The sequence below is a fragment of the Sebastes umbrosus genome, chromosome 21, assembly GCF_015220745.1.
Source record: "Sebastes umbrosus isolate fSebUmb1 chromosome 21, fSebUmb1.pri, whole genome shotgun sequence".
Classification (NCBI taxonomy): Eukaryota; Metazoa; Chordata; class Actinopteri; order Perciformes; family Sebastidae; genus Sebastes; species Sebastes umbrosus.
In genome coordinates, this window is record NC_051289.1 from 2,336,196 (window position 1) to 2,361,201 (window position 25,006).

The window sequence follows — 25,006 nt, forward strand, 5'->3', positions numbered from 1 at the left end:
TTTAAAAGTGAGCACGCTACAACCTCAAAACTGCAAGTTGCGTTAATGCGTTAAAGAAATTAGTGGTGTTAAAACGAACACGTTATTATCACGTTAACGTTAACAGCCCTAATGTAACATGTAAAAAGTCCTGTTAGCAGGTTATTTGGCCAAGTCCACCGCTCATGGATGTACTTATACCACGTTGCACGACATGTCGCCTCATTAGTGACGCCTCACAAAAGAGATAACAGTGCACACAATCTTCAGCCTGGCCGGAGTTGTACAAAAGCTGTTTTCAGTGACCTAAAACGCCGTTTGGGTGTGGATGAAAGACCAAATAGTAAAAGCTGCGTTTACAAAAATACCCGTGTACGTGTGGACGAGGCCTAAGAATTGGGCCCCGTCTACACGCACACGGATACACTGGGCTTTAATTGGACTCATTTTGCACCTTATAAGAGATTTAATTCATGCATTTAATTGTGAACAGAGACCTTAACAAAAGCAACCGTAACCACTCTGAGGCCGCTGACCAAATGTTCATATTATATATATGATGGCCTCTTGTTGTTGTTGTTATCATCTAAACCACTTCTCATAGTGATGACTGAATCCCAACGGATGTTTTCTAGACTTAACATCTTGTAGCAAAACCTTAAGGGTGTCTTCTTAGCTCTGTCCGATCAGAATCCGTTGAAGCGTTGTTTCCCTGATCGTTACTTTCCATGATGACGGTGTTGCTCACAGTGTGAACACTCGCTCTGAGTGCTGCTGCTGAAACACCTTCCCCCTTTCGGAGAGAAAAATACATAACAGCAGCGAGTGTCACGGGGGGAAATGAGACATTTTATATTTCATCGTTGAGGACGCTGCACGGCTACTTCGTCCCGGTGTGTTTCTGGTTTGGGGAAGGAAGGTTGTAGATATTGTATTATTGCTGCAACAGCAACAACAATAACTTCACATCGTTTCTCACAAGGAGAACTTGACGTAGAGTAGTTTCTGCCCTTTGTTCTCTCCACCTTTTTCTGTCCCTGCTGTTCTGTGTACACTGCACCTGTGTAAATACTCACTTTGATGTTAAGGGCAGATTTTCGCAAAAAGCAGGTGAGAACACTGAAGAAAAAAAAAAATAACAGTCTCGCTTTTTTGGTCTGTCCGTTCTGTAGTTTACGGAAGACCTGAAAAGGCAAGCAAGATTTTTTTTTTCTAGTGATCCATTTTCTAAGTCTGAAATTATTTTCTCTCCTGTGTTTATGACTTAAGAACAGGTGGAGAAAAAACAGTTTTGCCAGGATAATCTTTCTAAGTTCCTTTTTTTTTCTGTGAAACAGGTGGAAAAAAATTCAAACTGATTTTTCTTAGTTAATTTTTTTCTTTGCCTCTTAGTGAAAACAAGTGGAAGAAAAAAAAACATTTTTTTCTAAGCATTCAGGTTTTCTTCCAGGTGAGTTTTAATTTCTCCATGCACTCTAAACACACGTTGCTAGGCAACAGCTCATGTTTACTTCCTGTCAGTTTATGTCATTCACATTCACTGTAACACGAAATACATTTACAACTGTGAAATGGTCTAACGTTATATTGTCTGTTAGCAAATTATGTAACATTACTGTCATGTCTTTCTTTTGGCCTAGAAGGTATTTTAATTGGCGCTAATCTAAAATTACTTCCACCTGTTTTCACTAAGAGGCAAAGGAAAAAGGTCACTTAGAAAAATCTGATTTAAAAAAGTTTTTTTCCACTTGTTTTCACACAGGGAAAAAAAGAAACTTTGAAAAATAAGTCCAAAAAAAGTTTTTTTCATTTGTTTTCAAACAGGAAAATAAAGTAACTTGGAAAAATCTGATTATAAAAAAAAAATGTTCCACTTGTTTTCATACAGGGGAAAAAAGAAACTTCGAAAAAAATCAGCCTAAAAATATTTTTTTCACCTGTTTTCAAACAGGAAAAAGAAGGAATTTAGAAAAGTCAGTCTAAACATTTTTTTTTTTCATTTGTTTTCACACAGGGAAAAGGGAACATAAAAAAATCAGGCTAATATTTTTTCACGTTTTCACACAGAGGCAAAACAAATTATGTATCAGCTTAAAAAAAATTGTTTTCACTTTTTTCGCACAGGGAAAAAAATGTACCGAGAAAAATTAGAAAAAAAATGTCACCCATTTCACAGAAAAAGAAAAAAGGAACTTGGAAAGATTATCCTGGCAAAATCTTTTTTTCACCCGTTCTTAGTCATAAACACAGAAGAGAAAATAATTTAGATCAGATTTAGAAAACGTATCACCAGAAAAAAAAAAAAAGTTCTCGCTCCGCCTTCCAGGGCTTCCGTACTAGTTTCTCTCAGATGGGATTTTTTTTCTTTTTGTGACCGACGAGCCGAGCGAAGACTTAACACAAAAGTTTGGTTTGGGTTAACACTCCAACTCTTTTTCTCCGTAGTTCATCACTGTTTATTTAGTTGTGCATTTTGTTTTGCATGGTGACATACATGTTTTACCTGTCGTCACTTGTTATGAATTGTAAGTTTAAGGCAATACACGGACGGGTCTGACTGTAGAAGCTGAGAGTCAAACTTTCTACATGAAGCCCTGAAGCATTTCTTTTTTCTCACAACACTGAGCTGTAAAAGTGAAAGTTTTTAAGAACTTAGCACCCGGGCTTTTATCGCACGAGTAACAGTCAGATAAGTCAAGATTGTACACTGGATAATTTACCATTAAATTTATATTTTAGGGCGAGCACGACGAGCTCAGCATCACTTTGGATGACGTTTTCTATTTTTTGCTGGTTCGACGATGGTCTCTGTAAACGCTGATGTTTGTGGGATTGCAATCAGGCTGCGAGAGAGGAAAGTAGTTCACCTCTTGATTATTTCTTTTCTTGTTCATTGATCTTAAAGGGTGTGATAGGTGCCAGCTGAAGCCTTTTACATGAGCAGGATGTTAGCATTAATCAGCACCCTGTGAATAAAAGGTCAGGAGGCAGGGTCAGCGTGAGAAACCATAGATTAAAAAAAAAAAAAAAAGATATATATACTGTAAGAATTTTCGTTATATCTTACTGATCATTTTAGAGAAAGACAAAAAAATGTTCACTTATTAAAGCTTAGTTGTCTTTCTACAGAATAGAGAACATAGCTATAAGAATTTCTAAAAAAAAAAAAAATACAATGTTTTTATTGTGGTATTATTTGTATTTGTATTTCAATTTTTGTACGTATCAAGACTGTGAACGTATGTACGGCTGTCGGCCTGTGAGTGCGTGCGTGTGTGTGTGTGTGTGTGTGCGTGTGTGTGTGTGTGTAGGTGAGCAGGTGTGTGCACAGGTGTGTGACATGCATGTGAGTGTATGTTTTCACCTTGTCTGAATCACTGGAATCAGTCAAAAAGACGACCTCAATCTGGTGACACACATCTGTGATGTTGGAAACTCTACAATAAATGTCCTCTCCTTGTACAGCAACACCACCTGCTCCGCTCTCTTTCTTTACTCCGGAGTTGGACGACAAAGTTCTCGCACCATAAGTTGTTGTTGTTGTCGTCCTGCACACTGATGATCACTTGAACTCATTTTTTATTAATGTGCAGAATTCTTCTGTTTCAACAACAACAAAGTTCTTACACACTATTAAGTCATAGGTGCAAGTTTGTTTTCACTTGTTTTCCCACAGGAAAAAAAAGAACATAAAAAATCCGGCTAATTTTTTTTCACATTTTCACACAGGGGCACAAAAGTAGAAAAAATCTGCCTAAAAAGTGTTTTTTTCCCTCTGTTCTTAATCATAAACACAGGAGATAAAATAATTTAGATCAGACTTAGAAAACGGATCGTAAGTGCACACTTATAGTCTTTATTAACAGGTGCAGGTTGTGCTGGATTCTTTGGTTTCTCTTTGACAACCTCTGGGTAACACTTTATTTTATTTATTTATTTATTTATTTATTTATTTATTTATTTATTTATTTATTTATTTATTTATTTATTTGGGCCTGCCACCACCACCCCTCTTCGGAGGACTAAATTTACTTTGTTGTTGTTTTTCTTTTTCAAATTAATAGCAACTGAAGGAAAAGAAAAAGTGATAATACTAATCATAATCATAATCATAATCAAACAATGTTATTTAAAAAAAAATAAAGAAAAACAAAAAAGCAGGGGCGAAAAAGCTGGCCACTTTGACGACATGTAAACAAATAAACACAACAACACTGAATTGACAGACATAGTACAGAGACAGAAAATAAGGCCTTTTTTCACAAATGAAATTAACTTTCTAAGTGTAGCAAGACAAACTGTGCTTTCCAATACCCATACTACCATACTATAAAAAAATTTAGTACGTCCCAATACATGGTAATTCAAATGCAGTATGCCAAAAAATACCAGGATGTCGTACTACATCCGGTCACTTTTTGCAGCATGCTAGCCAGCATGCTTTTTTCCTCTGATGAGCAAGAGGGTCAAAGTTCAAGGCGCAATGTTATGACGAAGTAAAAAGTAAAAATAAAATAAATAAATAAATTTAAAAAAGTAACATAAAACACAAAACATGCCAGGGGTTAATAAATAAATAAATAATAGTAACTTAAGTAAAAACATTAAAATGGGAGCAGAGACTCACTGTTTTACAAGCCTTTTTGATTTTTTGCAGAAGATATTGTTTTGATATATAGTTCCATTTCTTTCTTCAAAACATTAAAGTGGGGTTTAACTCTCACAAATTTGCATTTATGAATGTAAAACTTTGCGACAATGATAATGAGATTGATTAGAAAATATTCTCTCATATATTGTGTTGAACCTTTTTTTAAAAAATAATAATAATAAAAATACATTTTCCAGAAGAAGTTCAAAGTCACAGATAATATTTTCCAAGATAAATCTACAAATATCTTGCCACAGTTAACGTGTGTGTGTACATTTCCAGAACTACGACGGAGTATTAGGGCAAAAAAAGTATGAGGGGAAAAAACAAATCAGAGATTTAGAGAATAAAGTCATAATATTAGGAGAAAAAAGTCATGATTTAATGAGAATAAAGTCATACTATTTCAAGTGAAAAAAGTTGTAATATTATGAGAATAAAGTAATCTATTTCAAGTTAAAAAAAAAAGTTGTAATATTACGAGAATAAAGTCATAACTTTACTAGAAAAAAGTCGTAATATTAAGAGAACAAAGTCATACTATTTCAAGTTTAAAAAAAGGTGTAATATTACGAGAATAAAGTAATAACTTTACAAGAACAAAGTTGTAATATTCCGAGAATAAAGTCATAACTTTACGAGAAAAAAGTCGTTAGTTAAAGGGACTATTTGTCATTTTCAGAAATGCTTGTTAAGTCAACGAAAGTCAGCGTCGGGTTCGCGCTTGTGCTCACTCTACATAGACATGAACGAGCATCACCCAAAACAGTGAGGCGACACACGTCAGCTAAAACCACAATATCACTCTATATTTCAGCTGCTTGGCAGTAATGTTAGCTGACCAGACCAAGGTCTCTCCATGAATCACTGCTGATCCTAGTGTTGGCTTTTAAGCGGGTCGGTGCCGGGGCTGAAGCAGGAAGAGAAACGTTATCGCCTCCCGACTGCGCCCGCAGGGAGACACCGGCACCTGGTCGGAGACGATAACGTTTCTCTCTGCGGAGCCCCGTCACTTCACAAGACACGGGAAACCTCTGTTGGTCTGGAGGAGCTGCAGCAGTTATTTCTGCACAAACGTCCACTGTGCATTCACTAGATATTCTCAGAGCTAAACTAACTCTTCTGCAGTGTGGAGTGAGCGCGCGTTCACGTCTAGAGGTGGAGCGAGACAGCGAGAACGCGCGCTGTGTCAGTGAAGGCAAGCAGGCAGAGGAGCATGGGATCCCGACCCAGTACATTTATACGCTTAAAAAGTTACAAACAGTCCCTTTAATGAGAATAAAGTCATAATATTTCAAGTAAAAAAAAAGCTGAATATTACGAGAATAAAGTCATAAGTTTGCCAGCTTTCCTGCTGGCGATGGTGTAGGGAGGGTGCCCCGGCTCTCTTCCTGCCCTGGACCCCTGCTGATGGATGCTCCGCACCTGTCAGACCTGGCCGGGTTGCCATGTTCGCCTGGTCTCAGACCTGGCATCCCTTTCTGCCAGGCTGCCACCGGAACACATAAACGCACCCCTCCCGTCTGCCTCTACGGATGCTGCAGTAAAGTTGCCCGCGCATGCGCACTGTCGGTCCTCTTTTTCTTGGAAGGTAAGTGTGGCATGGCGCGTGTTTCTGCCTTCGGGGGGGATAAACGGAGCTTCTTAACGGGTTTATAAGTGAACCGTTGACGGAATCAGCGCTGGGTAAAGTAGCTGCTGCATCGGTCTGAGGAAGAAGTCAGGTATTTACTAATCTCGGCTGGATATCGGCAGTATGCTACAGGGTGTGGGTGTCCATGTTCCAGCTACCAGGTTGAATTAAAAAGGGGGATATGCGGCCTTCTATCGGCGCGGTCAGTGGAAGAAGTCGCTTGTCATTCTCTCCCAGCTAAATGTGTGTGTGCTCTCTTTTTATTCAAATTTGAAATTTTTCATTTTTAAAAAATGTCCGTTATACAAACATAACAGTTAAACAGCCGTTGGCGTTTAAAAAATCGCTGAACGGTTAGTTAGCGGTTAGCATTCTAAAACAGCCGTTAGCGTCAGTTGGTCTGATCGAGCTGAATGGACGGTTAGTTAGCCGTTAGCTCATGATGAGCTCGCGATAACGGTTAATAACGGTTATTTGTGGCAGTTAAGCCGGTTAATAAACATCCACAGCACATTAATGTTAACATATTAATGCTTGTTAATTTCTTTAAAGTCGTTTAAAACTATAAATACACGCTAATGTGAGCTGATGTGTGCGTATGTGCCGTTATTGTTGGCTGGCTTTGTACCGTTATATATCTGGCTGCACTTGTTAACTCCAGGCCGGCCAGCTACCACGCTAATGTCTTAAATGACTCCTTTATTCACCTGAAGACGTAATGTTATTATCTTTACAGTCACCTATTGTGTTGGCTAATTAACTAATGTTGGTTGTGAAGTTGAAGTTAATGTTTGTTAACAATGAAAACTAGTGGTTAGAATTGTTTAAAGTGGTGCAGCCTCGTGCTGAGTTGGAGCTCAACATGCCTCCACATGTCTTTTATGTGTTGTTTTGTATATATATTTATTGTTTTATTTGAGGATTTAATCGATAATCTGCAGAATAGATCATGAGGATGCCACTTTTACCCCCTGGGATCTCGCGAGATCTACTCACAGATGTATATATAAATATATATATATACTCGTTGGGCCCCTGGAAAGGCTGCAGTGGCACAGAGCAAAGCCAGGCACTAAACTAGCTTTTAACCCTTAATCATTTAGCTAAATTAAGGCTGTAAAATCATATTTTCATTAGGTCATTAAGTGATAACATTTGCAGAAATCAAAACCTCACAGAATTCCTGAAATGTTGTTTTTGGACAGTGTATTTTTAGGTACATCCCTGAAGGGTTTTAATTGCAGTAGTGCAGTTAGTCTATTATCTGTCACACCAGTTTGATTATAACCAGATTAAGCTCCCTTTTGATTATGGCAGCTGTCATGGAAACACCAAATTTGTACTCTTTAAATTAAAGGGTAAGGCTGGCGATAAATTACCTTTTTCTTATTGGTAACAACTCTCTTTAAAGGACCAAAACAATGTGTTAGTCCATGTCTTAATCCCACCCTGTGTGGGGGTTTACTCATTAAGTGATAACATTTGCACAAATCAAAACATAACAAAATTCCTCAAATGTTGTTTTTGGACAGTGTATTTTTAGGTACATCCCTGAAGGGTTTTGATTGCAGAAGTGCAGTTAGTCTATTATCTGTCACACCAGTTTGATTATAACCAGATTAAGCTACCTTTTGATTATGGCAGCTGTCATGTAAACACCAAACTCTTACTCTTTAAATTAAAGGGTAAGGCTGGCGATAAATTACATTTTTCTTATTGACAGCAACTCTCTTTAAAGGATCAAAACAATGCTGGTGGATCGTGGGGAAATATGCAGTTCTATGCATATGTATGTATGTATATATCATTGGAAATCAATTAACAACACAAAACAATGACAAACATTGTCCATCACCCTCAATAGAATTCCTCAAATTTAGTTTTTATGGACAGATGTTAGTGGTGTGTTTTTAGGTACATCCCTGAAGGTTTTAATTGCAGAAGTGGGATTAGTTTATCTGTCACACTAATTTAATTATAACTACATTAAGCCTTTTTTGATTATGGCAGCTGTCATGTAAACACCAAACTTTTACTCTTTAAATTAAAGGGTAAGGCCGGCGATACCTTACATTTTTCTTATCGTCAACAGCTGTCTTGAAAGTAGGGATGCACCGATACCGGATCGGCTATCGGGTTATAATGACTCAAACAGCTGAATCGGGTATCGGTGACACTGGCGCCAATCTATTGAATTTAATTCTGTGTTTATATACTATAGTCATTGTACGCTGGAATTTGAATTCCTGTTTAAGTTTTGAGAAGTTGCTTTTGGACGATTTATTATATTAATAATAAATTACAATTCACTAAATGTATATATTTATTTGTTAGGAAAGCAATGTTTAAGTCAAGCCTGATGTTGTTTTACACATAACAGAATGATCCCAGTCACTTCCACACAGTGAGACATACAGCTTATTAATTAAACACTGGGATCGGTACTCGGTATCGGCCGATAACCAAATCCAAGGTATCGCTATCGGGACTTAATAAGTCAGATTGGTGCATCCCTAATTGTAACCAGATCAAGCTACCTTTTGATTATGGCAGCTGTCATGGAAACGCCAAACTCTTGCTCTTTAAATTAAAGGGTAAGGCTGCAATAAATTACATTGTTCTTATTGTCAACAACTCTCTTTAAAGGACCAAAACAATGCATTAGGTTGTCTTTTAATCCCAACCTGTCTGCTGGAGATGCAAACTACTAAAACAGCAGCATCTACAGTAGTAGACACTGTATTTGTTGGGATATTTTTTCAGTTGTGGATTTAGCAGTGTCACTATCAATACTTAAATATCAAGCATATTATAAGGGTTACTGCCAGTCATGTTTGTACTTGAAAGAATTCGTACAGTTTAATGTATAAATCACATGCATCAACATCAAGATGAGGTTTACACATCATAGTGTGATGTCGTGACTAATCAGTTTAGTATTTGAGCCGTAATCGGAATGCAGCTAATGTAAATATCTTCCTTGTTTTGATGGTAAGTCTAATTGATCTGTAAATATCCTTTGCAGCACCGCTGACCCATCGCACCATGGCAGATCCCGATCTTGACTTCACGACTGGCGAGTCCGGCGCCTCCGCCACCTACCCTATGCAGTGCTCTGCTCTGCGTAAGAACGGGTATGTTGTGCTGAAGGGACATCCCTGCAAAATTGTGGAGATGTCCACCTCCAAGACCGGCAAGCACGGACATGCCAAGGTAAAATGATGTAGCCTCGTCAAAATGAGAGTGGCTGTAAAGTGGCAGTGCAATGTCTTAAATGGAGTCAACCAGTGTTGGCACAGACCAGAGGCTCAGCTTGGGCCTTGGGGATCTCAGATTTCAGACCAGTCTGGTAGTTGTTGTTTTAGTAATGCACATGCTCAGTCTCCTTATCTTTTTCTTTAAACACCAAGGTGCTCCCACATGTATTTTACCCTTCTGTGGGACCTGGTCAAAAAGAAAGATTAAGATTTTGGCTGTACATTTTTTAAGTTGCCATTACTTATTTAGGTGTTTTACACGTGCTTCCTAAACTGGGAGGGCAAACATTTTCATTGGTTACTTCATGATTCGTGATCTGTCCAGGGACTACAGATGGAAAAATACCCTTGTGGCTAATTCTGGTGCATTTACAGCAATGTTTACTAATGTGCACTGTCCCTGTTAAATCAAACAATAAATAAATTATTTTTGACCCGGTGTAAATTGAAGTTTTTAGAGCATTTAAAAATCATTTTAAATCATTAATATCTTACCTAAATCCTGCTGCATCTGACCTTTTGGTGGGGATTTTGGTGGCGGTGATTTGTTGTGTTTTGCGTGCACAAACATGTCTGTTGTTAACCTTCACAGATTTACTCCCAACAGGTTTCTTAAATACTTGACATCACCTTGTAATGACTGCATGTTCTTCTTCAGGTTAACCTGGTTGGCATCGACATCTTCACCAACAAGAAGCATGAAGATATGTGCCCTTCCACCCACAACATGGATGTTCCCTCCATCAAGAGGATAGACTACCAGGTACGCAAGAACTCTATCATCATGCAGGTGTCACTGCAGTTAACCAAAGAATGCATAACTCAGTTAGAAATGTATTTTTCTTTTGCATAAAATTCAGTAGATGCTGGCTACTTACATCATTTACACCAGCCAAAAATGTGCCACTTAATCTGATCATGGGTTCTTTTTCTGGTCAATATTTGTTTGATAATTGTTAATAGAAGCAAAACATTTTCCTATGCATTGAATATTAGCTTAGAAAATACAATAATTCTGCTAGTGGTGAGGTTTCCCCCTCTAACTCTTGAGCATCATCTTCCAATATGACCAAGAAAACACAAGAAATATTATGTGTAGACAGCACTTCTTAATGTTTATCTCAAAAAGGGTTATGGTTGATGTGAGCATGATGAAATTAGGACAAATGTAACATGCCGAATTACACTGAAATCTGTGACCACAGACGAGCGAGCAACAGGAGGTCACCATTTCTGACGGCTGTCGTCAGAAAATGTGACCCCCGCTGTACCTTTTACTGTTCTTTAGAGCTTTGGGAATATATCGTTAAAGTAAAAATATTTAAATAATTTTTCTGTCACGTATTTGTGTCATATTATACAGGTCACAGTGGGGTCACATTTCCTGATGACAGCTGTCAGACTTGCTGACTCAGTGCAACATCAATGTCACTCCTGTTCTACCATCTGAGTTTTGAGGACTAAAGTCAGGAACCTGGATGTGCTACATGGCAAATAAAAATGCTCTAGTATTTACTTTATTTTTAGAATAACTTCGCCAGTGTTTGCAATGTTGCAGTTCATGTAAATGACAGTGTGTCCTCACCTTCGCAGCTGGTTAACATCAATGAAGGCTACATGTCCCTGATGAGCGACAACGGTGAAATCAGGGAGGACCTGCGTGTCCCTGAAAGCGAAATCGGCAAGGAAATCGAGACAAAGTTCGAAGCCGGTGATGAATTCATGGTGAGTGTAAAAAGCTCGGGGCTTCTTAGGTATTTTATTTAATGTTTTGACCTGATGCACAAATGTATTAAATGATTTTTGAAGCTCACAAAATGCTCAATGGTGCAGTGGAATTCCTGGACTGTAAGCATTTTGACTCATGTTTCATAGTCGTGAAGACACCCGACACCAGAAACTGAAACACGTAAATGACGATATGTCAAATTCTTTGTGTTGTGCCGTTTGTTTTTTATATTTTTGACATTCACTCTTCTGAAAGCCGACAGGATTCAGTCCTTAATTAGAACAGGAAATATGAGGCGTGTGAGCTGCGTGTGTTAAATTTCAGATGATTGACTCGGACATGTTGTGCGCTCTCCGCAGGTCACCGTGATTTCTGCCATGGGGGAGGAATGTGCTGTCGCTACCAAGGTCCTGGCCAGCAAATAGGGAGACGGACTTTGCTGCCCAGGCAACAAGCACCACCCACAACCAGTCTCTTGCATTCTCATTGGTTCTGTCACCAAAGCGTCGGCCTTCACAGACAACCTCAATCATTCTGTTGTGATTTCTCTCATCATTGATCTCTTTTTAGTTTTTTTTTTTTTTTTTTTTTTTTTTTTTTTTTTTTTTTTTCCCCCCCCTGCCCCTTTTCGTTTCTCTTTTCCATTGCTGTTGGGGAAAGTTCCAGCGCAGTTCGCTGCGTGGTCCTCTGCCTGATCACTGAGGTTTTGTTTGGTAACGATCTACTTTATATAAAACAACTTCAAAAATAATGATCAGTTGCTCATTCCTGCTTATTTTCGCCTTCAAAGTGTTGGTTTTGCCACTCACATTCCTGAATGTTTAAATAACAACGGGATTCAGCTTTTGTATGATTATTTTTTTATATTCTTGAATATAGCAGGTCTAAAGCCTTTTAGAGGGAAGGGAAAGGGAGGGGGGCAGTTTTTGAGTTGTTAAAGCAGTGGGAGGGAGGGTAGCCCCTGTAGATGCTAAATTCTGGTTTAGGCCGTCCCTCTAGCAGCCATACCGCTTTCCAGCATGGCCTTTGCTCTGGTTCCTGAGTGGATTGGGCTCGACAAGGTCCGTTTTGTCTCCTAACCGCTGGGATTGGTGGTGGCTAGCACTTATGAGCACTTGAGGTCCACCCCAGCATGTCAAAGCTCTAAAACCAAGAAAAGAGATTTTTTTTTTTTTTTTCTCCCCCCCAAGAAGAACAGAAACAAACTTCAGTGATTTACCCTCGTGATGCCAGTCTCTTGTCTGTGTAGAAGTTTGAGGGGCTGTGCGCTCACACCTCTCGTACCACCGGGGCAGACGAGGGCTCGCCACCGCTGCCCCGGCCATCCCCCCCAAATACAAAAGGAGTGTTATATTTTGTTTTGAGAGGCATGAGTGTGTAGCGGTGTGGGCCTCCGAAATGTGTGAGGCGGGTTTGCAGTGAGGCGTGTGTTTCTTTTGAGGGACTCGATCGGGTTGGGGAGGGTGGTAGAGTTGCAAACTTTTTGTTCACTCGAGGCCTTTGTCACCTGACTGGAGATGGCAAAAAAATAAAACGATGAAACAAATGGACAAAAACTGCAAACTATGTCTGGTTTTCTGTCTCTTAATGTACCCAGTTATTGTGTCGGGTCAGTCGTGATGTTAAAGTGACGGTGTAGCTCACATGAAGTGCTCGAATCGTAGCAAAATAATCACTAAAAGTTGTACATTTTGTATCTTATATGTCTCCAAAAGCAGAAGCACTTCATTTTGAAATACACTACTTTTTAACTGCACCTGCCTTTTTTTTGTTAAAGTTGTACTTGCATTTAAAAGTACTTAAATGCTATTAAAAAAATACTGACACATACTCAAAGCAAAAGTCCTGCTTCCGATTTTTGATATTGATATTTTACAATTATCAAGATTTAAAAGTACATAATGTGAGGTGTATAAAGTAGTGTTGTGGGTCAAATCTGATGTTTGCATATCTCAAATCATTCTCTGCAAAGTCACCTAGAAGACCTGTCAGATAAAGTACCTGATCCTTGTGCAAGTTGTGTTTGTTTTCTACCTTTTAGAAGTACTTAAATCCTGTTTAAACACATACTGAAACATACTCAAAGCAAATGTCCTGCTTCTGATTTTTGATATTGATATTTTACATAAGTATCAAGAGTTAAAAATACATAATGTGAGGCGTATAAAGGAGTATTGTAGGTCACAATCATTCTCTGTAAAGTGACAACTACCTGAATTTCAGTATGCCTTTTGCGCTGCAGATTGTGAAAAAAAGGCTCCTGCAACAGCAGATCCACAACGACATACAAAACAATACAGCACCCAAGACAAAATGTAGAAAACCATCAAAAGAAACTAAAGATACAGATTAAATTTGACTAAAAATAACTCTTCAATCATATAATTTGCTCAAAGCAAACCTCACAACTATGAAAAAACTGGATAAATTCAGCTAATTTGATCATCTTATATAAACATAATTGTGTTTAGAAGAACACAAATAGGATTATAAATGCTGGTGTTTAGTATAACTTCTATTTTTATGCCACTCAAAAGTGGCATTATGAATACAAACTACTGAAAAGAGAAGAAAAGCCTAAACATGAATAAATTCCAGGATATACACAGTATGTTTTCTATTGAAACGTGTTTACTTTTCTAATGTGCTGAAGCATCTTTTGTTGTGTATCTGCATTTTGAAGTCATGGCAGCAGAGAAAACGCACACACACCCTGCCCGAATGTACCAATAGTGGTGTAATACTCATGTGCATGTCTGCACGCCGAGCCACAAGTGGCATCACGATGGAAAGAAGGATGCATGTTTAATCATCTGACCAGTTTTGGTTTCTCTGACTCATCAGGAGGGATTTTTAATTCTGTGTGTTCATATAGATGGGCTGGTCTGAGGCCCAGGAGCAGAGCAGGGGAGCTGTGTGAATGATTGACCAGGCTCAGCAGGTTTATTATCAGGGTGTGTTTGGGCTGTCGTTGACCTTTGGACTCCATCATCACACAACAGGCCAGACTTCCATTCAGAAGTCCGTTGTTTTAAGACAAAACTTAGTGACATTTAAATGCAACTGTCGGTATTGCCAAACAATGAAGCTAAAAGGCACAATTGACAGTTAGATAAAAGTTCGGCTGTGCCAGTAGTCTTGTCACAACTCGTTAATTGAGGTATTTTCCTACAAACCTATTTGGTAAGGGCGTTTCACGCAGCGTCCTACGTCACAGGCCAGACTTCCATTCTAAAGTCAGCTGTTAAAAATCGATTTTCATGTTTTTTTTATTATAAAGCAGGCTTAAGTCCTATATAAATACTGTGAAAGTATCGAAACACTCAATCCACAGGGAAATACACACAGCCCGTATTCAGAAACTCTGCATTTGAAACAAGCTGTCAGGATTTCTGGCCTTTTGTGATGTCACGAATATACAATATTTAGACCCTTGACACAATTTTTAACGTAAACATTCTAAATGTGTCCCAGTTTATTCCTGGTTGCAGTGTATGTGAACGTCATCAGCTGAAAGGAAGTACACATGGACCCAAGCTGTTGCCTAGCAACACAATTCTGTTGCAATTCCGTCAAAATGCGCTAAAACGGAGCGTTTCAGACAGAGGGTAAATACAGGTATATTCAGGCAGACAGTATGAGGAAAATAAAGTTGTTTTTTTTAACATTACAGCATGTAAACATGTTCTGGTAAAAACACAAAATACAAGTATGAAGCTGGAAATGAGCACGATACGGGACCTTTAAGACAAAACTCAGTGACATTAAATGTAACTGTCGGTATTGCCAAATAATGAAGCTAAAAGGCACAATTGACAGTTGGTTAAGAGTTCGGCTGTGCCAGTAGTCTTGTCACAACTCGTTAATTGAGGTATTTTCCAGATTTTTCTACAGCTAAATCGGGGGTTTACCATATTTGGTAAGGGCGTTTCACGCAGCGTCCTACGTCACAGGCCAGACTTCCATTCTAAAGTCAGTTGTTTTAAGACAAAACTTAGTTAAATTTAAATATAACTGTCGGTATTGCCAAATAATGAAACTAAAAGACACAACGGACAGTTGGTTAAGAGTTCGGCCGTGCCAGTAGTCTTGTCACAACTCGTTAATTGAGGTATTTTCCAGATTTTTCTACAGCTAAATCTGGGTTTTCCATATTTGGTAAGGGCGTTTCACGCAACGTCCTACGTCACTGCTGCGTCACCTCCGGCTCCTCCTTTCACGTCCGATCTCTCAACATGGCGCCGGTAAGTCCTGCCAGCTCCTCCGGAATTTGCCCATTTTATCATTAATTTCTTTGCCTTTTCACAACTTTTTTTCGCTCATTACCTACTCAAACAAAGTGAAGCTTTAATCGTGCAGCTATTTGTGAAACATTGAGCGTTTTTCTACTGAAGGAATCAAAAGAAGTTAGCAGTTTGCTGACACGTGTTCCATTCATTAGTCCGTGACAGGAAGCCAGACTCCATAGAAGAAATGGCTGTTTTATCTCATATCAGTGGTTTTACGCCACTTGACTGGTTAACATTGATGTGTGTTGTCAGTCTACATATAGTTTAAGGCCCACTAGTCAGTTCGGCATAGTTTTCATATTAGCTAGCCTTTTAGTAGTTAAAATAAAGTAGAAAATTATCAAAAGGATGTTTGTAGTAGTCGTTACGTTTGCTGACGCGCGTTCCATTCATTAGTCCGTGACAGGAAGCCAGACTCCATAGAAGAAATGGCTGTTTTATCTCATATCTGTGGTTTTACTCCACTTGACTGGTTAACAATGATGTGTGCTGTCAGTCTACATGTAGTTTGAGACCCAATAGTCATTTCGGCATTGTTTTCATATTAGCTATCCTTCTAGTAGTTAAAATAAAGTAGAAATTAAACTCAAAAGATGTTTCTACTGTTGCATTAGCTGACCCTCATTGTCAACACCTAGAATCATTAAGAAACATCTTATTTAAATGAGTGCTGATTGGTCTAATTAATGAATTAAGTTGCTACTGGTTACTGTTGATGTATTAGATGCTAACTTCACTATTAATAAAATAACTTGTTGCATAACCTACTTTTCTGACTAGTAGAATTAAAAGATTACTACTGCCTATTTTAATAGTACCAGACAGATTTTGCATGTTAAATTAAAACAAATATTTTAAATTTAATTTGATACATTTCTGCCAATACCTTTTATATGGTTCAGTAAGTTATATAATGCAATGGCATCTAATTGTGACTTCACAAGTATAGCTATTTAACAAAATGTTAAATTGCTAAATTAATTGTAATTTTAGATTATCAATATTGTGCAATATTAACATTTCTTATTTCATATTCATATGTGCAATAATGTAAACCCAACCACTTATTCAGCCTATTTTTATAACTTTTTTTTTATTTACTATATCTGTATTGTTTACTTGCTTATTTATTAGATCTTGATTTGTTTTTTATTGATGCCTCTTGTTTGAGCTGTCCACCTTTGCTGCTGTAATCCTGCAAATCTCCCGTCTGTGGGACTAATGAAGGATTATCTTAATTTATCTTAAACAAGTGTCAACAAGTGTTACTAGCTATGGAAATGAGCTTTTAATGAACAGAAACTTGTCAACAAAAGAGCAACTAAAGATGAAAGTAGTGAGATTAGAAAAGATATTGATAAGATATTAGATTGCAGATAGCTTAAAGACACTTAACTTAAAGATTTATTAACTTATGAAGGATATGGTGCATCAACATAGTGTGTTGGTGGAGATTAGATGCCTTATCACTGGTAAATATTTGTAAGCTAGAATAGAGACTTTAAAGAGGAACACCTGAAGTTTCTGACCCTGTTGCGGCTCTTTTTTTTTACCTCACAGCTCAAACAGAAGAGGCCAGCTGTTGGCAGGAAGTCTAAAAAGGGAGCTGCATGGAAGTTCACCTTGGACCTGACCCACCCCGTGGAGGATGGGATCCTGGACGGTGCAAACTTTGTAAGTCTCACTGCAAGTATTGCTGCACTTGTTAAACCTTTTATGTGTTTGCACTTTGCTTAGGAATTAGGAAAACTTGTAAAAAGCCAGTAAATTCAGTGATCTTTACATGCAGCTAACCCTGCGTCTGGACTAGGGTCACCTTCCCTAGCTCCGAATATACTAGGGTTCTCTTCCCTAGTGCGTCAATGTGTTCTGTCCAACAGGAAATCTTCCTCAAAGAGAGGATAAAGGTCAATGGAAAGACAGGGAACTTGGGCAACGTCGTCCAGGTCGGCCGCATGAAGAACAAGATCAACGTCACGTCTGAGAAGCAGTTCTCCAAAAGGTGAGATTTCCCGTTTACGACGCAAGCAAACTTCAGCAAACTGTATTATAGGAAATCAAAACTTTGGGACTAAACGACCCCACTTTTACCCCCCACTAGGTATCTGAAGTACCTGACGAAAAAGTACCTGAAGAAGAACAACCTCCGCGACTGGCTGAGAGTGGTGGCGTCCGACAAGGAGACGTACGAGCTGCGTTACTTCCAGATCAGTCAGGATGACGACGAGGAGTCGGAGGCAGACGAGTAAACAGATATCTCACATGGTGTCAGGAGAATAAATGTGGAAAAATAACTTTTCTGTCTTGAGTCTTTTTTATTGTGTTATTCTGTAAACATTCTCTGCACACCTAAAGGCGTGAAGGGTGTGTTGAAAATGTCATTTACTGCTATTAATGCGGTCGGTTTACACGTCTTTCTTCAGGTATATGGACAAGTGTCACAACAACACTTTCAGGACCACAAAAATTGCGTCAATTGGAGAATGAAACACGTTTAGAAAACAGACATTGCCATCCATGTGATTAAGTAAAGAAAGTGTTTTTATTTACAAAAATCTCTAAAACATCAGACTATCAAAAGTTTTTAAAACAGGTCAAAGTAAAAATCCCAATATTGATCATAACCTTAAAGTTGTTTTAATACAGAGCAATGCAGCAACCATATGGATGTGTTTTTTAATTTCATTATTAGACCCATTAAGAAAAATACTCGTACTTAATTAATTAGCAATTTGTGTGTTTCTCAAAGTGTTCTATCCACCATTTAACCAACATATTTCTAATTGGATAATTTACCCAGCATGTATGTAAACAGTTGCCAGTTTATTAGGTACACCTCACTAAAACCAAAGCAGTTTGATGCAACGCTCCTTAAATAAATCCTTCCACATGAAGGTTATAATATAACTGTCTTAGAGAGGTGTTAATTCAACTGTGTGATCAATTTGGAGACTGCAGTTTATGATGCTGTTGAACTGTATTTTTATACAAGTGTTTCTATTATTTTGTCCACCCTATTTATATAAATGAGGGTAGATAAACACCTCATATGGATCTGCTCCTGATGCTCGTCTATATATAGCTGAAGATGGTTGTGTAGCAGTACATTAAATGAACACTAGGTGGTGCTACACACTTTTTAAGTAGTGAATATACTTTTATATCCAGAAACAAGAGAATACAGGCACAGTTATTATATCAAAGTACCAATAATGTCGCATTAAATTGAGATAAAGGTAAAAACATACTATAGTTTGGACTAAAAATCGGACTTTTAGTCAATACGATAGATAGTATGGGTCCAAAACACTGGATCTTAACAATTTCCATAATACAACTCAAAATTAGAATCGGGTTTATTACCAAGTACACATACAATGAATTAACCTTGGTGTTTTGGTGCAAGAGAAAATAAAAATAAATTACTGCAAAGTCAAGAAACATAAATATGCAATAGAAAAAAGTTACAATAAAAATATTTAAAAAATACTATGAAAAATGTGCAATATATCTGTTTAAAAATCAAAGAGCTGTGCAGGAATGTGCAAAAGTTTACAGTATAAAGTACCGGACTGTTGGTCAATAACCCCACTTACTCATTTACTAGTCTTTCTGCTTATTCATTTTGTCATCTTCAGCTGTGTTCATGTACCTGTTGTCATTGTATGTCATTTTATTTTAATGTAGCTGGCTGCTATAATCTGGGGTCAATTAACACAGGAACTAAACTAAGACAGGATGAGAGTCAGTGTCAGGGTCCCAGGCTCTGTTGATGAGGCCAAATGCAGATGGGAAGAAAAGCATCTCTTTTTTTTATAACCATCAAATGTTTATTTAGATTAATACACAAAGTCTACAGCAAAGGTCACGGCTTGTTTTGAATTCTGACAACAAAAAGTGCATACTAAGAGAAAAAAAGGTTGCTAGGGATGACCCAAATATTTCAAAGCTTTGACCGTTGCCAAGGTAACCAACCTCCAAATCAAAATTCAAATGCTTCTTTTCTTTTTTGTCTGCTGCACTACTGTACACACACACACCTCTACACACAACAAACAGCAATAACTGTCTGAGAATAACTAATAATAATATGAATAATGTTATGGGATTATTCCTTACTGGGTTATTTTGGGATTTATACTTTATTATTATATTTATTTATTATTTATTTATTTATTATTTATTATATATACTTATTTTAAAAACAAACAAAAAAAGCATTCGGGTAAGCTCTAAATTTAACCATCCCAGCCTCACACCCTCAAACCCCACCTTTCTCCAGAAGACATATACAACTGTTATCACAGGCTGAGTAGTGATAGTAGTAGTACTCCTCCTTGTGTCTATTAAACTGAATTAAATGTGTAAAATTAAGCCTTTTAAGCTTATTACTATCCTTCAAAACAAGTTTGTGATTTCAGCAAAACAATAAAAGGTCAACATAAACAGAAGGGAAGTGAATTACTTCACTATTTTATTATTATTAATGAGACAAAAGTGTTCCCAATACATTAATAGATAAATATTTATCTTATAAACTATGGATTAGAACCACGTGTTTCAGCTTTACTAAAAGACAATCAACAACAACAACAACAATCACTAAAGAATCATTTTCCACTCAATAAAATCCTCCTCAGTTCAGACTGGCATGATGAGTCTCCTCTCCTGTATGAATAACTTCAGGCTGCCAACGAAGAACCTTTATTCCCTTCAACAGAAAAGGACGTAGTGTGTCTGGATTCACTCCCGTTAGCTCATCTGTTGCGTATCAAACCCGTAGCCTCAGGAATGCCTCCACCTTCTGCAGCTCTGCAGCCAACAGCGGCTGGTGACGTCTAAAAGTCTTTATAGAAAGAGTCAAAGTTGGTGGATTTTATAACAGTTAGATTCATACATACAAAGCAAACAGGTCAAAGAATTAAATGAGGGAAAAGATAATAAAAAGTGTATGAATATGATGTTTTAGAGCTTTTTGCTGTCAGTTTCTTTAACTCAGTCCATTCAAAACGCCATCAGATAAACAGTTAAAAATAAAAGACGAAGCTGGTATCTAGGAGGTACAAGTTGTTCCCTCGTCCACTTTATGATATTTTGTTTTTCAGGTATTTTCCAGATCACATCATCTGTATGTTTGTCAAAAACACAATAAAGATGAGTTTCCAGAAAATGAAAGCTCTAAAAAAACAAAACATGTTTGAAACTCAGGTTGCCAGTTACTGCCAGGGCGTCTCCACATATTAGGGTGGTGCTTTACAGACATGTGGACGGCTGATGACTTTAGAGTCGACAAAATCAAAAAAGATTTGACATGTACTTTAAAGGTCCCATGATGTAAAAAGTGTGATTTTCATGTCTTTTATTTCATAAAGCAGGTTTAAGTGCTATATAAATCCTGTTAAACTATCAAAATGCTCAATATACGGAGAAATACACACAGCCAGTATTCAGAAATTGTGCGTTTGAAACAAGCCGTTAGGATTTCTGTCCATTTGTGATGTCACAAATATACAATATTTATATAGATCATTTGACAGTTTTAAATGTAAGGGTGAATACAGGTATATTTAGACAGACAGTATGAGAAAAATAAAGGTTATCTTGAACATTGTAAACATGTTCATTATGTGCTGTTGGCAAGCAGTATGTAATTTTAAAGCCATTTAACTGGGAAAATTAAAGTTGAAGAGACCAATGTTTCACAGGTAGTAAAGTTTTTCCCGTTCAAAATGTGCCTGTTTTGGAAGGGACAGATTGCTCGGCCTCTCGAGAACCGCTCATCCAAACAACTTCACACTCAACGCTGCACTTCCTTGCATCCTCAGCAACACAGCCGCCAAGGGTGAAGTTGATCGGATGAACAGTCGTTGAGAAAATTGAAGGACAAATAGACAGAGGTCATATTTGAGACCTTTAGCAAAGAGCTCTCTGATTTGTTGGTCGGCTGGTAATCAACCAATCAGAAAACCCAATAAAAGAGCGTTCCCAGCAGCCTAAATCCAACCCGACTGCTTCCTAGACTGGTGATGAATAATGCACCAGAATACACCGTTACACTGGTCCAAGAGCTGCAACAAACTGGATCTGATTATCACAAAGCATCAAAGCATCGTCTCATATCTGGCCGTCATGTGAAGCAGCTCACGTTTTGTGCTGAAGCCAAGAAACAGCAGACAGTTCGCTCAGGTTGAGACGGAGGGATTCAATGTAAAGCAGCTCGTGTAGACAGCAGCAGCTGAGTGTCGTGTTTCTCCTCTTTTAGACCATCATGTTACCAAGTCTGCAGGTGTAATCGGACTCTGTGTATCAGATTACAGCAGCAGATAATAATACAACACATACATACAGACATAAACCATTCAGTGTGTACATGTTGGAGAGGTTTAATTTAGTGTTTCAGTGTGCAGAAGATTTGGGTTTGATGACGGAGGAGGACGACTGCAGCAGCAGCAGTGTTGAAATGTGAGTTTGGTTTGGAGAACGTGAAATAAAAAGTCCCCTTCCACCAGATATGATGAGCTCAAGGAGCAAAACAGTTTTATAAAGTCAGAGAAGATTCCTGGGCTCGGGATTTAAAACAGAAAGTCTGCGTTAAAAACTGGAGGTGTGAAGTCTGAAAGATGTGACTGTTTACCAGGCAGGCAGGCTCTAATCAGAGATGCTTGAATTGCATTATGGGAAGTGTAGGATCCAGTGTTTTTGGAGCTTGATCCACACTAGCGACTATAAGTGAGGACATCTCAGCCTCTGCTGCTTCGATTTTTATCATTCTTGTTTAAATCTGTCTCGTTTGAGTCCCCCAACTTTATGGAAGTGCAATACTAAATCTCAATTGATCATTTTCCCTTTTAACAATCAATATATGGTCACCTCCTCTGGTTTAACCTTACAATGAGATGACGCTGCTGTTTTAAAGAGACTAAAACATGCAAAATAATAAACAAAACAAATACAGGTAGAAAACAGAAGTATTAAATAGTATAACACAGTAAACTGATTATAGTTTTGATTATAAAACTATAAATGATAAAGTGCAGTTTCACACATAAGGATGTGTATTGTATTACATGATAAATATTAATAACGATAAAATACATTTAGCATTGAAAGGTCCCCAAAGTGGCAGCAAGAATAATCTCACAAAAATTGCAGAATAAATCATATTTAACAAGAAAATCTAAACTTAATTAGATTCAAATCAATTAAATTAAAAATTATTCATTCTAAACAGACGTCAGATTTTAATTATGGTGCACTTTAAAAGAAAAAGTATTTTTTTAGGGCTGTCAATCAATTAAAATAGTTAATCGTGATTGATCAAAAATTAATTGCACATTTTTAATCTGTTCAAAATGTACCTTAAAGGGAGATTTGTCAAGTATTTATTACTCTTATCAACATGGGAGTGGGCAAATATGTTGCTTTATGCAAATGTATGTATATATGTATTATTGTAAATCAATGAACAACACAAAACAATGACAGATATTGATCCAGAAACCCTCACAGGTACTGCATTTAGCATAAAACAATATGCTCAGCTCATTTACATTCACACATCTGGAGGTCAGAGGTCAAGGGACCCTTTGAAAATGGACATGACAGTTTTTCCTCACCAAAATTTAGCATAAGTTTGGAGCGTTATTTAACCTCCTTCACACGAGCTAGTATGACATGGTTGGTACCGATGGATTCATCAGGTTTTCTAGTTTCATATGATACCAGTATCTTATAATATAAATATAACTTTCCATTACACACCTGGTCCTCAAACACACACACACACAAACACACACCTGGTCAGTTCTCAGCTCTGCATACAAAGAGTAAAGAAACGTCATCGATGGCAGCTGCAGCACAAAGTTAACTCACACACACCTTCACAGCAGCTATTCTATCCTCCCTCCTATGAATGAATGATGACACACACACACACACACACACACACACACACAAACACACGCACGCACACACACACAGACACACACACACACACACCTGCCCAGTCCCAGGTGCTGAATAATGTATCCACCTGATCACATGGTGTCAGGTCAGAAGGATTAACGCTGTCGTCTCCTCTCGTCACCATTTCCTTCAGGTCTTCAGAGGACGAGGACTCAACCAGCTCTTCCTCAGGAACACACACACACAACCAGTGAGTGTATCACCTGTCTGCTCAGGTGTGCTTCTTTAACCTGCATGTTTGTTTATCAGCTTCTTTATGCCGCTCTCTCTCTGTGCTCTTCACTCTCTTTAACCTGTTGATGTAGATTTTCAGTTCAGGTGTGTTCGGTTTTAGCCTCCACCATCGTACCTTTTCCGTTGTGAAAGTAGATCCTCGTCGCTCTTCATTAATGTTTCAGAGAGGGAGTCTCGCTCTAGTGACTGATGGTATCCCATCATCACCTGTTGGCTCACATCATCAGTTATACCTGCTTGATGTTGGACTTTTATGATCTATTATTTAACCCTCTGAGACCCACAATAGACCTGTTTTGTCTTTTTTTAGGGAGGTCCAGGGGGTCTTTAAGAGGAGGTTAACAGGTCAACAGTAGATGTCACATTGAAGTGGTGTGCATCATCTGAAAGCTGAGAGCCTGAAGATTAATTTGAGATGCAGCTCAGCACTGTGTGTCAAGTTGTTCTAGTCAGAAATTTGAAATAAACCTGAAAGTGTATCAGGGCTTTGAACATGATGATATGCCATCTCCATGCTCTATTATGTCTCATACATTGTTGCAACAATTTTGGGGTTTTTAACCACTGGAGAACTGATAAAAATGATCAATAATCTCTCCAAAATACCACATTAAGACACCAAGACCTTGAGGAACACCATAGAAAAATCCATGCTGTGATTTGGGATCAAAAACTTTTGACATTTTTTAAGATTTCTGCAAGAACTGCATTTTTTCGGCGATTGGATGGGTAGCACTTCTGTTGTGTAAACTGCTCAGAAACCCCCTTATTGTCAATCTAGCTAGGAAAGCTATCCATCCTCTGAATGCTCTAGGTCTCTAGTCTGATCCATCCATCCTCTGAATGCTCTAGGTCTCTAGTTTGATCCATCCATCCTCTGAATGCTCTAGGTCTCTAGTTTGATCCATCCATCCTCTGAATGCTCTAGGTCTCTAGTTTGTGGTTGTAAAGTTTCATGAGGCTGTGATTATCCTAGAGGTCACCACAGGTCATTTTATACAATGAAATATCTCCTATGGGGACTAACATCATCACACATGAATACAGTTGGGCTGATTGGATCCACCAGAGTCTCAGCTTTACAGTGATTCCCAATTTATGTAACTCAAGACTGTTTAGGGACCCCAGTATGCAGAAATATTCAAACACCCCAATTATCAACATTTATACCGCTGCCTCGATCGGATAAGTTTGTGTTATTGTGTGACTTTGGTTAGTTCGGATTCACCAAAGTCACACAATAACACAAACTACCCCTTTAATACTTGT

The 25,006-nt window shown here is 38.0% G+C and overlaps 3 protein-coding genes across 21 annotated transcripts in view; all 3 read left to right on the forward strand.

Moving 5' to 3' along the window:
* tnikb (TRAF2 and NCK interacting kinase b) overlaps positions 1-1,115 on the forward strand; it is a 63,716-nt gene extending 62,601 nt beyond the window's left edge. For all 15 annotated transcript variants that reach the window (XM_037756311.1, XM_037756319.1, XM_037756312.1 and 12 more), the window contains one exon: positions 1-1,115. This exon is cut by the window's left edge and continues 929 nt beyond it. The gene's annotated coding sequence lies outside the window, so the exon portion shown is untranslated.
* Positions 1,116-6,025: 4,910 nt separating this feature from the next.
* On the forward strand, positions 6,026-12,812 carry LOC119480252 (eukaryotic translation initiation factor 5A-1-like). Of its 3 annotated transcripts, none has more exons than XM_037756358.1 (5): positions 6,026-6,221; positions 9,289-9,476; positions 10,179-10,283; positions 11,114-11,245; positions 11,609-12,812. In XM_037756358.1, the coding sequence occupies exons 1-5, from the start codon at positions 6,041-6,043 to the stop codon at positions 11,672-11,674; spliced, it is 672 nt and encodes a 223-aa protein (XP_037612286.1). In that variant the 5' UTR covers positions 6,026-6,040; the 3' UTR covers positions 11,675-12,812. The 3 variants fall into 3 exon arrangements, with proteins under 3 accessions (XP_037612286.1, XP_037612287.1, XP_037612288.1); XM_037756359.1 differs by having other exon boundaries at positions 6,217-6,354; XM_037756360.1 differs by lacking the exon at positions 6,026-6,221 and adding an exon at positions 6,487-6,506.
* A 2,584-nt stretch (positions 12,813-15,396) lies between these two features.
* On the forward strand, positions 15,397-17,832 carry rpl22l1 (ribosomal protein L22-like 1). 3 transcript variants are annotated; one of them, XM_037756365.1, is made up of 4 exons: positions 15,397-15,493; positions 17,099-17,212; positions 17,419-17,540; positions 17,640-17,832. In XM_037756365.1, the coding sequence occupies exons 1-4, from the start codon at positions 15,485-15,487 to the stop codon at positions 17,785-17,787; spliced, it is 393 nt and encodes a 130-aa protein (XP_037612293.1). In that variant the 5' UTR covers positions 15,397-15,484; the 3' UTR covers positions 17,788-17,832. The 3 variants fall into 3 exon arrangements, with proteins under 3 accessions (XP_037612293.1, XP_037612294.1, XP_037612296.1); XM_037756366.1 differs by having other exon boundaries at positions 15,398-15,493; positions 17,349-17,540; XM_037756368.1 differs by having other exon boundaries at positions 15,398-15,493; positions 17,379-17,540.
* Positions 17,833-25,006: the final 7,174 nt, after the last annotated feature.

Bases quoted from the DNA above. Each gene is read 5' to 3' on its own strand.
- LOC119480252 (XM_037756358.1), top strand. From the start codon at position 6,041: ATGGATGCTCCGCACCTGTCAGACCTGGCCGGGTTGCCATGTTCGCCT. The intron at 9,477-10,178 runs GTAAAATGATGT...GTTCTTCTTCAG, and splicing joins GCAAGCACGGACATGCCAAG to GTTAACCTGGTTGGCATCGA. The intron at 10,284-11,113 runs GTACGCAAGAAC...TCACCTTCGCAG, and splicing joins TCAAGAGGATAGACTACCAG to CTGGTTAACATCAATGAAGG.
- rpl22l1 (XM_037756365.1), top strand. The intron at 17,213-17,418 runs GTAAGTCTCACT...TCTGTCCAACAG, and splicing joins TCCTGGACGGTGCAAACTTT to GAAATCTTCCTCAAAGAGAG. The intron at 17,541-17,639 runs GTGAGATTTCCC...ACCCCCCACTAG, and splicing joins GAGAAGCAGTTCTCCAAAAG to GTATCTGAAGTACCTGACGA.